The sequence below is a fragment of the Doryrhamphus excisus genome, chromosome 17, assembly GCF_030265055.1.
Source record: "Doryrhamphus excisus isolate RoL2022-K1 chromosome 17, RoL_Dexc_1.0, whole genome shotgun sequence".
Lineage (NCBI taxonomy): Eukaryota > Metazoa > Chordata > Actinopteri > Syngnathiformes > Syngnathidae > Doryrhamphus > Doryrhamphus excisus.
Genome location: NC_080482.1, coordinates 7,614,976 through 7,630,641, shown reverse-complemented (window position 1 = coordinate 7,630,641; position 15,666 = coordinate 7,614,976). Strand labels below are relative to the sequence as shown.

Below are 15,666 nucleotides of genomic sequence, written 5' to 3'. Positions count from 1 at the left end.
GGTTGTTCAAGATGAGTCCTTTATTACAGATTAGTCTTTTTTGGGGGGGCTGGGGGGAGGGGGTACTGTATTCCAAGTGTTGTACTTGTATCAGTATATTCAGACTGTGTTGAGTGAAATGCCTTGGCATTCCACTGACATGAGCACAATAACACAGCATTCCTTATTATTAAAAGTCTCATATAAAACACTCTGCTCTGTGATATGTGGAAAAGAGATGATATGTCCAAATTTTGATATAGTTTGGGGAAAAAATGCATTTCTACAGCAAAATTTAGAAAAGCGCACACCTCACAGCTAGGAGACCAGGGTTCAATTCCATCCTCGGCCATCTCTGTGTGGAGTTTGCATGTTCTCCCCGTGCACGCGTGGGTTTTCTCCGGGTACTCCGGTTTCCTCCCACATTCCAAAAACATGCTAGGTTAATTGGCGACTCCAAATTGTCCATACATTAAAAACACAGTTGAACTCACACTTATCCTCACGAGGGTGGCGGTGGTGCTGGAGCCTATACCAGCTGACTTCGGGCGAGAGGCGGGGTACACCCTGGACTGGTCGCTAGCCAATCACAGGGCACATATAGACAAACAACCATTCACACTCACATTCATACCTATGGACAATTTGGAGTCGGCAATTAACCTAGCATGTTTTTGGAATGTGGGAAGAAACCGGAGTACCCGGAGAGAACCCATGCATGCAAATGGAGAACATGCAAACTCCACACATAGGGTAGAATTGAACTCGGGTCTCCTGCATGCTAACCACTCAACCACCGTGCAGCCAACTTTAAACATTGCCTGATATCAGAAGCTTCAGAGAAATGAACCAATGACAAATCAGTGAATTAAAGTACTTGTTTTTAGTCACATTGCTTCCTAAAATAGTCCCTTTTCAATTCTTTGGAATGTACCACAGGGCTGGGGGGGGGCCCACTACAAGCCACTAGGACAAGCAGTGTCCTATTTTTACTGGTACCAGAAGAGTAGCTGCAGGATAATGAGCAGGGACGGGGGATGTTTATTCCTATTTTATTGAGATGTGGTGTGTGTGTGTGTGTGTGTGGTGAATGGAAGGCCCCCAAGTGCATCCAGCAGAAACTGGCGTGACTCATAAACCCCGTCTCAACTGTTGCCCCTCCTTCCATGCCCCAATTTCAACGCATTTCGCAGAAAGTAACCAATCGTGCAGCAATCGCCCCCTGCCATCAAATGTCCGTGACATCAAACTTTACACAGACAGCAACACATGTCTGTCCCTACAGCTGGGAAGGATTTTGCAACCACTCCACCCAAAAAAAAAAAAAAAAATTTAATGACAAAAAATTTTAAACTGCCTGGGCACTTACTAAAAAAAAAAAAGCCACGCCTCCCTCGTGTGAGCCAATCGCTCAAGTTTCAAAACAAAGCAGAGGGATTGTGGCTTTACCCTGCCCGAGAACACAGTGTTCCTCCATGGGTGGTTTGAGGAGGCATAAGTATTGTGTGTATTTCATGCAAATATGTGAGAATAGGTGGCACGTGGTCGAGTGGTTAGCGCGCAGACCTCACAGCTAGGAGGACCAGGGTTCGATTCCACCCTCGGCCATCTCTGTGTGGACTTTGCATGTTCTCCCCGTGCATGTATGGGTTTTCTCCGGGTACTCCGGTTTCCTCCCACATTCCAAAAACATGCTAGGCTAATTGCCGACTCCAAAATTGTCCATAGGTATGAATGTGAGTGTGAATGGTTGTTTGTCTATATGTGCCCTGTGATTGGCTGGCGACCACCTCTTGCTCGAAGTCAGCTGTCATAGGCTCCAGCACCCCCGCGACCCTCGTGAGGATAAGTGTGAGTCCAACTGTGTTCTTAATGTATTTTAATGACAAATGTCCTTGTTGGCAACCTATTAGGATGCATTCATTAGCATGAATGTGAGTGTGAATGGTTGTTTGTCTATATGTGCCCTGTGATTGGCTGGCCACCAGTCCAAGGTGTACCCCGCCTCTCGCCCGAAGACAGCTGGGATAGGCTCCAGCACCCCCGCGACCCTCGTGAGTAAAAAAGCGGTAGAAAATGAATGAATGAATATGTGAGAATAGGGACGAAAAACAACTTGATTTAAGTAAAAAATGAACTGTAAAAAACGTATAAAATACACTTAAAATTGTCATCCAACAGTTGCTGATGAATTTATTTTTTTAAGCAGCCATGGCTAACAGGCTTGGTCACAAACACTTTAAGCGATCAAGCTCCATTCAGCTGAAAAGTACGTCTAAATTAGTTCAAGCCTGTCGAATTGTGAACTTGACGCTCTCATCCCCCCCCCCATGTGTTCTGCTCCAAAAGCCCCAAGTAGCTCAGGGGAGAGGAGCAGAGAGGGGGGGAAATCCGGCATTGTTATCCTATTATCTGGGAGATAATGTGAGATATGAGATTTCCTCTTAGATTAGGAGGAGGCGTATACTGCTTAAGGCAGTCTAGAGCAATGAAGCTCACCATCCTCAGGCTCTTGGGAATGACTCCTCTTCACCTTGTGTGGCCTTTGTGACAAAGAGAATGTATAGAATGTATAGGAATAGACAGATAAAATGTACGGCATGAAATCACATGATGTTCATTTAATTCATTCATTCATTTTCTACCGCTTTTTCCTCACGAGGGTCGCGGGGGGTGCTGGAGCCTATCCCAGCTGTCTTCGGGCGAGAGGCGGGGTACACCCTGGACTGGTCAGCCAGCCAATCACAGGGCACATATAGACAAACAACCATTCACTATGCTCCCTTTTCAGCTTTTTCATTGTGGGATTTTATCCGTTGTTTCACATCACCAAATAAACAATGAAGCTAGTGGCTAACAATGTGGGGCGGCCATCTGTCTCGACCAGTTGGGTTAAGACATAAAAATAGACGTATAGGTGGTAGATCAAGCCAAAAGTCCAAGGAACATAAAGGACACATATCAGCCAATCACAGGGCACATATAGACAAACAACCATTCACACTCACATTCATACCTATGGACAATTTGGAGTCGCCAATTAACCTAGCATGTTTTTGGAATGTGGGAGAAAACCGGAGTACCCCGAGAAAACCCATGGGGAGAACATGCAAACTCCACACAGAGATGGCCGAGGGTGGAATTGAACCCTGGTCTCCTAGCTGTGAGGTCTGCGCGCTAACCACTAGACCGCTGTGCCGGCTGAAGTGTGGGCACATTTTGGATTTCTACACAAAGTAGGGTGTGCAGAAATTAATAATAATAATAATAATAAATTTTGGTTAGCGCGAAAACCTCACAGCTAGGAGACCAGGGTTCAATTCCACCCTCGGCCATCTCTGTGTGGAGTTTGCATGTTCTCCCCGTGCATGCGTGGGTTTTCTCCAGGTACTCCGGTTTCCTCCCACATTCCAAAAACATGCTAGGTTAATTGGTGACTCCAAATTGTCCATAGGTATGAATGTGAGTGTGAATGGTTGTTTGTCTATATGTGCCCTGTGATTGGCTGGTGACCAGTCCAGGGTGTACCCCGCCTCTCGCCCGAAGACAGCTGGGATAGGCTCCAGCACCCCCCGCGACCCTCGTGAGGAAAAGCGGTAGAAAATGAATGAATGAATGAATTATATACTGTGATATATCATATTGTGAGCCTAGTATCGTGATACGTATCGTGTTGCCATATTCTTGCCAATACACACCCCTTAATGTCGGCTGGTTTGAAGAAATGAGCAAAGTGGGCAAATTCGCATTGTTTTTTCCATACTGACACCCCCTGATTGCTGTCTACTAGATTTGAATGCGTGCCCATGCTTTGGTAATTTGCATGTACATTAATCATTTTCAGTGAGAAATGAACTGCCACGGCTGCCTGAAGGCTTCAAGGGAGGCAAGGGAGAGGAGGGAGGGAGGGGGGGGGGGCAAAGACAACGTGCATCTTGGCATCATCAGACCCTAGACTCAAAGCGAATATACTGCCTGAATTCAACCTGGCTCGCGCTGCTTGAGCCGAGGGGAGCTGTAAGGTGTTCATAATCCTTCACCGTAAATCTGTCCAACATGCATCATATGCTCTCATTCTGCAAGTGTCTGTATGTGTATATGTGTGTGTGTGTGTGTGTGTGTGTGTGTGTCTGTCGCACTCTCAAATTACTCCGCTCCCCTGAGCCAAGACGGAGGATAAAATATGAATCAGCTGATGTCTCGGATAGTTTCCAGTCTCTCCAGACTTCCCGGGCCAATCATGAAGTGACACAGGCGTGCACATAAGGAGTCCCACACACACACACACACACACACATATATACACATATTACACACACAAATCTTGTTACATCATTCACAGTGGCCGAACACACCCTGCCGCTTGAAATCCTTTTTACCTTAACCTTTAAATCAGTTATCATATACAATGGAACCTCATTCATCCTCGCTCATTAATGGTGTAGCCATATTGTACTGAGCAGCCAAGACGAGAGGCAGGTGGTTCTAAGGTTACTTCTAAGTCTTGTTACGAGACTGCGATTTAAGTCAAGTTTTTGGTGTAGATCAGCTCTTAAACGTAAATCATATCTAATTTTAATCTAAATCACTAAAACTGTACACAAACCACATAAAGGATGTAAAATAGAGAAAAAGTAACATAAAATACGAAATGCCAGTCACTTTCAGAGGACCAGCAACCTGGTAGTTATGTGTACTGTTAAGAGTTTTGTGATTTCTGACCGTCTTTCAACGTGACGTGAGTCCTGACTGTGTGTGTGTGGCTGCGTGCAGAAATGTTGTGGATGTTGTAATGGCGTGGTTTGGTCAACAGTAGCCTGTTTTGTTTTTTAAATAAAGAAACTGTTGATCGATCGCCTTCTCCTCTTCCTTACAACATATCTGGGTTTAGCTACTTCTTGAGTGAGTTTTGTGTTGACGGACTAAAGTTATGTAAGTCAATTGTAGTCAATTATGTAAGTCAACTGAGGCCCATTTGTGTCGAAACGTTACATTGTAATTCTTTACATTTCCGGTTCATCATTTAGATGCTAACTCAGCTAAAGTCTCATAAAATATGCTGACATTTTGCTTGATGCAACGTCAAAATTTATGGTTGAACTCCAAAAATGCATTTGAATATTTTTTATCTATCCACGCCGCATGTGGCTCTTCAGCCTCTTTGTTGTGGCTCCCTTCAAAATGCTCAAGTATTTTTTTTTTTGGTAATGGTAATGGTTTTATTTCATTTGAACATGCATCAGATTACAATTGAATGCATCACATAATCAGTTCACAGTTCCACATGTCCAAAAGGAGTAGGAAGAAGCAAAGCTTATTAAATCCTACCCCTCCATCCAGCACTTTTACAATCAGTAACTGTTACATTTGTTCACTTCCTGCTTTCCGTAATACAGTTTAAGGTTACAGTTAAAGATCTAAACATGCATGTTTTGTAACACCTGAATGAGGAAAGTACGCATCTTGGTAATGACTTTTTAAAAAATCGGACTCTGAATGAATCCTGGCAGAGTTCTGACTAGTGATTGGATGAGGAATGGAGGGGAAGCATGCTTCCCATGTGGCAAGAAACAACAGTGTGTTGTATTCTGCTGTTAAAACTGATAAAATCAAGAAATATTCATTCATTCATTCATTTTCTACCGCTTTTTCCTCACAAGGGGAAAAGAGGTGCTGGAGCCTATCCCAGCTGTCTTCGGGCGAGAGGCGGGGTACACCCTGGACCGGTCGCCAGCCAATCACAGGGCACATATAGACAAACAACCATTCACACTCACATTCATACCTATGGACAATTTGGAGTCGCCAATTAACCTAGCATGTTTTTGGAATGTGGGAGGAAAACGGAGAACCCGGAGAAAACCCACGCATACACGGGGAGAACATGCAAACTCCACACAGAGATGCCCGAGGGTGGAATTGAACCCTGGTCTCCTAGCTGTGAGGTCTGCGCGCTAACCACTAGTCCGCCGTGCCGCCCATCAAGAAATACATATATTGTTTTTAAATTATTCTTTTGCGGCTCCAGTCTATTTTCCTTTGGTGAGCGTGGTGGTAATATAGCTCTTTTGATAGTAAAGGTTGCCGACCCCTGTCCTAGAAGAAGTTTCATCACTTATCCAAGAAGTTCATGCTCAGAGACTAGGTAGGAAAGTTCTATTCTATTGAACAGTTCCTTACAGAACTCTACAACCTCAGGGAGATTCCAATTTCCATGTTCAACTGCAGTAAAGCTGTTTACCTGACATTTCCTACGGGTAACTCAACGGTAATTTCCAGGTTACTAAAGACTGAAAGGTCCAAACATGCATGTTGGCAGTGTTAAAAATAACTCTCTAGTAGCTTTGGATGTCTGAGCGTCTGTCTGTCACTGTTGCCAAACCTGCCGCACAATCCCCTCGTCAACTCCCGATGCCGGGAAAAGCCCTACAATGCAGACACAAAAGGCTGAACGTGACACAGATTTGAGAATCATTGCATGTGCCTGAAGGTGCCATGTGAGGGCATTTGTCGACATTTCAATATCATAACCATCCAAGAGCGCCTGTCCATGCAAATATTAAAACTGGGGGGGGGGGGAACTTATGTGACATTAATGAAGTTTATGTGCACCTCAGCCGATACACCCATCCAGTCCACTTCCAATCCCGCTATTAAGCAAGTCAGGAGCAAAAACGACGCCCTGTTCTCTGCAGCGACATGCTGTCAGGCCAATCACCCTCACTGAGAATACACGCCTATGGAAGTAGACAGCCCCTCCCTCTGCAACGGCGCCCCACAACACACAACACATATGACAACCCTGATGAGTTCCCGCAGCCTCATGTGCCTCCTATCCCGTATTTACCTGTGGATGCTTCTGATTGGATAACTACAAACAATATAAATACACTAGGATAGCATAGGATAAAACATTGAAACCACGCAAGCAGATCAGATTATTGCTCAATTTTAGGGGGTTTGGACAATCAAAGCCAGGGGTCTCAAATTCAATTTACTTGGGGGGCCACTGGAGCTAGGGTCTGGGCGAGACTGGGCCACATCAGGTTTTCCAAAAAAAAAACAAAACAAAAAAACGCATTTATTAAAAACAAAAAAATGAATAAACTTAAATATAACTAAAGCTCTGATAAAGCATTCCACTGTTCTCAAAATATCTTGCTTTTTATTTTTCTACACAAAATAAGATGAAAAATAAATAAACAAATCAAGAATAAAGAAAATCAATCAATCAGTAATAAATAAATAAATATAATAATAATAATAATAATAATAATAATAAAACAGCAAATAATAAAAAACACATATAGTTGGTGGGTAGACAATTTTTTTTTCAGATTAAAATGAACAAAGCATTATTAGAGCCCTGTAGACATGACAAAACACGACTGTAGTCACATTTATACTCTTTTTTATTTACAACATATTGCGCAACTGCAGGGTCTTGAGACACATGCTAACTCGCAAACTAGACAGCTAGCGACCTAAACGGTAGCCTTCAAGTTATTTCCTTTAAACTTAAATAGCCAAAAACGTACCACTTCCACACGGATAGGGAGGATAACTATTAACAGTTATTTAACCTTTAACATGAACATTAATCAAACGTAATAATTTTTTCTGGGTACATGATACCATACAGCATCCATATTAAACTTTCATATCAAGGCGGGGGCCCTTAAACTAGTGTCCGGCGGGCCACATTTGGCCCGCGGGTCCGCGTGTTTGAGACCCCTGATCAAAGCCAATTAATCTCCCCTGCTGTGGCGACGAGTGCAGCTGGGAGGCGGGAGGAAGGGTTCAAAAGTGCACAACGCTTCCTAAACTCCCTCTTGTAAGACGGTAATTGGGAAGTCATGACCTGAGGAGGATGCTGCCTTCCAAGAAGTCAGAAGCCATCAGGTATTTATAGGAGCTTAATGGCACTGTCTAGGTGAAGCCCTCATCTAGTGCTCTGATCCAGCCTTCCTCTCTCCAGCGTGACTCACGGCGGAATAATTTACCCAATACGCCTTTGAGGATTATTTTTTCCCAGAACTGCTGCGTGCGGTCCGGGTTCAATATGTAGTCCCTAGAGGTTGCTTTGCTTTTAGTTGGCTATATAGCTGCCCACCCCCGTCGTGATCCCCCCCCCTTCCACACTGACTGGCCTCCCACGCAAACAGCCAAGCTATATAGCACTTCATTTCATTTTATTTCATCAGCAGCTTACCAACAATTATGCTGCCTTTTTTTTTTTTTTCGAATTCTCCTCCACATCAGAAAGTGAATCTGCAAATGTTATTGTTGGTTGATGATATTCTCCCATGTACGCCGCTGCTAAATGTAATTACCGTATGACTAAAGAGGCTTCAATTGGTATACACAGACGAACATGAACTTTGTCAAATGAAGGTGCATGTTTTAATTTAATATTCAAGGTCAATCCTGAGCATAGCCTATAAAGTAGGCCTTTCATTAGCCATTCATTCATACTGCAAACATTTACAAAAATACAGTTGCACGAGCCAGCGTACTTAATTGCATCACAGTGCATGCATAGTGCATCAAAGTGAAAACATACCCACTTCCTGTTTTGTTTGGCGACCCCATGTGACCGTGTGCTTACATATTAGAACTCATTCATTCATTCATTTTCTACCGCTTATCCTCACGAGGGTCGCGGGGGTGCTGGAGCCTATCCCAGCTGTCTTCGGGCGAGAGGCGGGGTACACCCTGGACAAGTACATTGGAGAGGCTAAATAGTTATCTCGGTAGTTCGCGACGGTCGTCTCTTATGTGATCCTGTAGCCTGTGCAATGTGGTGTAAAGAAAGAATATGAGTGTAAAGGTGACTATAGGGGTGCTACGTCATATCTACAAGGCTCTAATAAAGTTCATTCATTCATTCATTTTCTACCGCTTTTCCTCACGGGGGTCGCTGGAGCCTATCCCAGCTGTCTTCGGGCGAGAGGCGGGGTACACCCTGGACTGGTCGCCAGCCAATCACAGGGCACATATAGACAAACAACCATTCACACTCACATTCATACCTATGGACAATTTGGAGTCGCCAATTAACCTAGCATGTTTTTGGAATGTGGGAGGAAACCGGAGTACCCGGAGAAAACCCACACATGCAAACTCCACACAGAGATGGCCGAGGGTGGAATTGAACCCTCGTCTCCTAGCTGTGAGGTCTGTGCGCTAACCACTCGCCCGCCGTGCCACCCCACATATTAGAACTCATTCATTCATTCATTTTCTACCGCTTATCCTCACGAGGTTTTGCGGGGGTGCTGGAGCCTATCCCAGCTGTCTTCAGGCGAGAGGCAGGGTACACCCTGGACTGGTTGCCAGCCAATCACAGGGCACATATAGACAAACAACCATTCACACTCACATTCATACCTATGGACAATTTGGAGTCACCAATTAACCTAGCATGTTTTTGGAATGTGGGAGGAAACCCGGAGAAAACCCACGCATGCAAACTCCACACAGAGATGGCCGAGGGTGGAATTGAACCCTCGTCTGCACGCTAACCACTCGCCACCGTGCCGCCCCCACATATTAGAACTGTCCGCTTTAAACGTTCTTAGCTAATCCGCCATCATTACCTGCAGTGGGCCTCACACGTCTGTGCTCTGTGGCCTGAAATAGCCCACGACCGCCACCTTCGAACCCTCTAATTTGCAGTTACATAAATAGACGCAGACATACTGTAAATGTTGCTTAAGCTAAAGTGGCCTTGCGCTTTGAAGGAGTTACCTGCTCGCCGGGTCAGTCGGGAGTGTAGGACTAATAACGTCTACCTTGGAGACATGCCTTTGCGGAGTTCACTTTAATGGGACGGGATTAAAGTGTCAGTCGGGTGCTTGGGCGCTTTAGGTTGAGGAGGCCAAGTTGTCTTTACTCTCAAATGGTAGCAGAGTTTATGTTATGCAACGCTGCAACACAAAAAGGTAAATAGCAAATAGGAGAGAAAAATGAACGGGCATATTGGCGTTCGATTATGGGCACGACACGCCTAGACGGCGTGGTATCGGAACAATGTGACAGTTCCATGGGATAAATTTAGCAGTATGAATACATGTTCAATAATGAGATTAGAGAGGAAAAGAGAAAAAAAGGAGGCAGCTATTGCTAAATCCCGCTTTGTAGCAGCGGATATCCTCCAAACCCAGATATCATGTCATGTATTTGACAGGAATCCCAACAGCTCTACAATGCGGCCTTCTCTGTATATGTTCTCACATCGCCATAGAAATAGCACTCCATTCATACGCAAATGTAACACAGAGGCTCAAGATCTGCACTCAGGAAGGTGAGCGATCTTTGTGGTCCCCCACCCCCCCATCCTCTTTCTTCTCTTGTGTGCACAAATAGCCACAGGAGCGATGACAAGGCGACAAAGAGAGCCTGATAACATGTGGAGATGTCCATGGGAGGGTGAAGGAGATTACTCCCGGGCTCACGGACAGATAGACGGCGGCAGCGGTTGTGCTTTACATGCGCTCGATTCTCATCATCATCATCCTTTTGAATATGAACACGCTGTGGGCAGCTGACCTGTAACCTCCTACGAGTGTGAGAGTGCTATTTGTTTTAATAATTGAAATACCGCCACGTGTACGTGACTTGTCAGAAATATGAAGTACAGTAGTAGAGCCTTAGAGTGCAATCTGCACTAATGTGCCCCATGGGGCTAATTACCGGACACTAAGGTAACTGTCTATCAGGGCCAAAACAGTACAGACACATTAGCAAGTATCAAAAGTAGTATTTGAAGCTTTGAAGTAATGTATAGTCTTATTTTGTTTATCGCGGTTAAAGTAGGTTGATGACTAATACTTTATTAGAGACGGCGGTCGAGTGCTAGGAGCTAGGAGACCAGGGTTCAATTCCACCCTCGGGCATCTCTGTGTGGAGTTTGCATGTTCTCCTTGTGCATGCGTGGGTTTTCTCCGGGGTACTCCGGTTTCCTCGCACATTCCAAAAACATGCTAGGTTAATTAGCGACTCCAAATTGTCCATAGGTATGAATGTGAGTGTGAATGGTTGTTTGTCTATATGTGCCCTGTGATTGGCTGGTGACCAGTCCAGGGTGTTCCCCCGCCTCTCGCCCAAAGACAGCTGGGATAGGCTCCAGCACCCCTCGCGACCCTTGTGAGGAAAAGCGGTATAAAATGAATGAATGAACTTTATTAGAGCCCTGTAGATATGACGTAGCACCCCTATAGTCACCTTTACACTCATATTCATTGTTTACACCACATTGCACAGGCTACGGGATCACATAAGAGACGGCCGTTGCTAACTACCGAGATAACTATTTCGCCTCTCCAATGTACTTGTTCTAAACTTAGAGTATTTCAAATGCAGTGTAAAATAAGAAGCCTAAAACTTATGACTTCCACACGGAAGGATAACTTTTTTTCACTGTCATGTCGGACATGCCATGGCTGACTCCATGCAGTGTGAAGGTAATAAAATATAACATCATATCTGGCCAATGTAACATTATAATACTACATACTACAATATTTTTGACTAATAATAAGCCCTAGTAAACTAAGGAAGAGCAATTATTTATGAATACATTTTTAAAAAACCACAACAGAGTTATTATGCAATGCTCAAAACCGTGATGTACTGATGACAGTACTACTTTTGTACCCTATTATACCATTATTACTCATGGAAGAGGTATAGATGTATGTAGTACAGTTCATGTACAATGTACCTGTACGGTCAGTAACTAACACCTAATTCACTGCTATTTTCTGGCTGTGACTTCAGAGCCATATTTTTTTAAGATAAAGGTACTAATCTCAAAAGTGTCAATGGTACAGAAGAAGTGTCTTTTGAGGTCTTTTTTTCACCGTTAAAAGTACCATAATACCACCAATCACAATGGCTTGTCACTGAAGCAATATGCTGCTTTTCTACCCTCGACGGCCTTTGATTTTTTTGACCAGACTTTGGCACAGGGACAGTAATGGATGCACCAACGAGATGTCATCTGTACATTTTTAAACATTTGAGGTTTGCGGGAGCCGTAAAAGTACCTTTATACCACCATCACTGACTTGTCGCTGAAGAAATGTACTGCTTTTGTACCTTTGACATTGTAACTGCTTGAGAACCTTTAATTATTTGGCTGTACTTGGTCCCGGAAGAGACATAGACTTATATCCGATACTTATTTTAATATATACTGTACTTGGAGTGACAGTTATGGACACCGAATGACACCTAAATGCACATTTTGTGACAACATTAGAAGTCATAGTCATTTTTATTTTAATATATAGAAGCCCAAACCTCAAAAGTATTGATCATACAGAAGTAGTATATTTCAGGTCTATTGTACCCCTAACAAATAATACCACAAACTGGGTTGTCAGTGAATAAACTGCTTTTTTACCCTAAAAAAAACCTTTTGATTCTTATACAGGTGGTTCTTAGAAATGAGTTCCATTCCCAAACTGTGATGGAAGTCAGGTTTTAGTGTAGTGTGAATCAGAACTTACACCTAAATTGTTATGTATGAACACATATAGGGCATATGAAATATAGTCATAAAAGATTTAATCCAAGAATTAAACTAAATAGTAATAAAAGAGAATTAATCTATGTACCTTCTAAAAATATCATCCCAAGCTAGTCTGGAAAGACAACCTCTTCTACTTGTCACAGTGCACAGAATCCATGACCCCTCTATTATTCATTCATTCATTCATTTTTCTACTGCTTTTCCTCACGAGGGTCGCCGGGGGGGGGGGGGGTGCTGGAGCCTATCCCAGCTGTCTTTGGGCGAGAGGCGGGGTACACCCTGGACTGGTCGCCAGCCAATCAAACAACCATTCACACTCACATTCATACCTATGGACAATTTGGAGTCGCCAATTAACCTAGCATGTTTTTGGAATGTGGGAGGAAACCGGAGTACCCGGAGAAAACCCACGCATGCACGGGGAGAACATGCAAACTCCACACAGAGATGGCCGAGGGTGGAATTGAACCCTGGTCTCCTAGCTGTGAGGTCCCCTCTATTATTCATTAGCATTCAATAATATCCTTAATGATGGTCGTAGGAGTAGAGGTTGGGACCAAAAGAGTTGCTAATATTGGTTGCTGTTTTTCTCTTTGAGGTTTTTGTGATGTTTGTTTACGCTTCCATGACGATGGCTTTCATTTTCTTTGTCGCACAGCCGCTTGGAAGACAGTGAAATCCAAAAAGTTAACTCATATATATATTCTTCTTCCTCGGTCTGGCTGCGCAGGAACACACTATATTTGATATATATTCTATATACTATATTCGAGTCTTGTTTTTACAGATTTGGCCAAAATTACTTATTATTTTCAATAAATTTATGGGAGCGCTGTCACAACCATGAAATGTTACATATAACGTCATAAACTGAGAACCACCTGTACTGTTTTTGTTCCTGGAAGGGGTATAAACATACGGTAAAGGGACACTTATATTCCGGGGTCCTAAAGTATCCATACTGCAATGATACCAACATACTAAACAGTCACCTTTCAGCCAGGTAATAGGTCACATGGGTTAAATGAATGTATTAAGAGAAAACAAAAATGGACTCCTAGTGGGATCTTTTGGGGATTATAGAGGTCCTAATCTGAAAAGTGTCAAAGATACACCACCACTGACAAATCCCTGATTACTCCCCAAAGGTGTACTAATGTACTTTTTTTCTTCTGTATGGGTGATATTCGGGCGTTATCCAAAAAAAAAAAGAGGGGCGGGTGGGGTGAACTATCCAGTCTGCCAGCCTTGTTCCACACACGCTGGAAGAGGCGCCACTCCAGCCGATAAGTGAATCTAGCATCGATGATCTATTAGAAGGATCGGCCGCCTTAATGAAGCACGACGACCTCTCACACCTTCCGGTGCATGACAGGCGGACTAACAAAGGCGTGTGTGTGTGTGTGTGTGTGTGTTAGTCTTACCTTCCATCCGGCCGAGCTGTTACTGTCGCCTTTATCCTTGAAATAGGGCACGTAGCGGACCATCCAGTCGTAAATCTGCGACAGCGTCAGCCTTTTCTCCGGGGTGCTCTCGATGGCCCGGGTGATGAGGTCCGCGTAGGACTGGTTCCCCCACGCGTTCCGACGTGACGACTTGGCTTTGCGCAGCGGTCCGCTCACGTCGAGGCACGGGTGCGTGGCGCCGGCGGGTGCCGGGGCGCCGGCCGGATGCTTCAGATCGCCGGTCAGTGCGCCTCCACCGAGAAGCGCGGCTCGGCACGCCGGCACGTCCTCCGGCTCCACCTTGATGCCGGCTAGCGGAAGCCCCCCGCCGTTCACCTCGTGTGCGGCGGCGGCGGGGGGGAAATCCTCCGGGCACGGCAGCGGCCAGGTGCAGGAGCGAGGCCGGCTTTGCGGCTCAAAATCCGAATCAACCTGATGAGCGTCCAGTTCGTCGTCCTCCATCATCAACATTTGAGTGGGAAGTGAGTGGAGGGGTGGGGGGGGGGGGGGGGGATCAAAGCTGGGGTGTCGTGGTGCTGGGTGGGGGATACATCCACGATTTGTTCCCCCAACCGTGCGTGTCTTTGCTGGGTGACTTGGGAGATGCTCACACGGCTATTAAACTTACGGATCAATGAGGGAGGGGGGGTCGACGACAGAGACGGATCATAATGAATGGAATTACGGCGTGCAAGGACAGGAGCAGCAATAAAAGTAACAGCACCTTTTCGTCCATTTTATCCTTTCCTTATCCTTGTCTTCATCATCGGATTCCAGATTCCTCCTCCTCTTCCTCTTCCTCCGGTAGGTATAGCAGCAACAGATGATATTTAAGATGCGTGCGCAGCTTCTTCAAACGCTCGAGAAATCCTCCAGGAAGGTGTACGGGAAAAAAGGAGGCAAAAAAAAAAGATCAGCGGAGCATCCACGCAAGGCGACGAGGCGTGATTGTGGCGTAAATTATTCAATTCTCTTCCAAGGGTGATGGAGCAAGTCAGCGGCGCACAAGTGTCTGCAATTCTTAATGAAGAGGCGTGACGCTTCCACGAAGCTTCAGACAAGAGATTGAAAATGCCGTTCACTTCCGTCAGCTTGAATTAAAAAGATTTCCACACACACAAACACACACACATACACACATACAATAGAAAGGTGACACGCAAAGAGACAAGAGTGTGTGACGCGCACCGTGGTCGTGGAGTAGAAGATATGCTGCCAATTGTGGAGCGCGCTCACAGAATCGATACACTCCCCATCGTGATCACATTGAGATCCACAACTCTTACCTCCTCTCTCTCTCTCTTTCTCTCTCTCTCTCTCTCTCTCTCTCTCTCTCTCTCTCCGCCTTCTTTCTCTCCCCCTTCAATCCCTCAATCAAAAAGCCGCCTTGTGAATGTTCGTTCTGGCGCAGCGTCGCTTTGTGTGTGCCAGATTCCACGCCCAGCAGCCCTGATATGTGTGTGTGTGTGTGTGTGTGTAGGGGGGGAGAAAAAACAACGTGACAACTACACAAGGGGTTGTATTCGTGCACACTGCCACTCCATGTGTGCACAAAGAAATTAAATTAATAATAAAATAGAGAGGGGGATTTGCGCCTTTGTGCGTGACTGGGTGTCCAACGTCCAAATGTCCTCCACGGGGACCGGAGGGAGCTGCAGGTTTCACCTCATCAGATTTGGCGGGCTATATACCCCAGTGAGTGTA

General features: G+C 44.9%; 1 protein-coding gene across 1 annotated transcript in view; it reads right to left on the bottom strand.

The window, feature by feature from the left end:
• LOC131105216 (forkhead box protein O4-like) overlaps positions 1-15,383 on the bottom strand; it is a 58,806-nt gene extending 43,423 nt beyond the window's left edge. The window contains exon 1 of the mRNA XM_058053104.1: positions 13,942-15,383. Within this exon, the coding sequence (XP_057909087.1) occupies positions 13,942-14,433 (492 nt within the window). The 5' untranslated portion in view covers positions 14,434-15,383. The remainder of the gene's footprint in view (positions 1-13,941) is intronic.
• Positions 15,384-15,666: the final 283 nt, after the last annotated feature.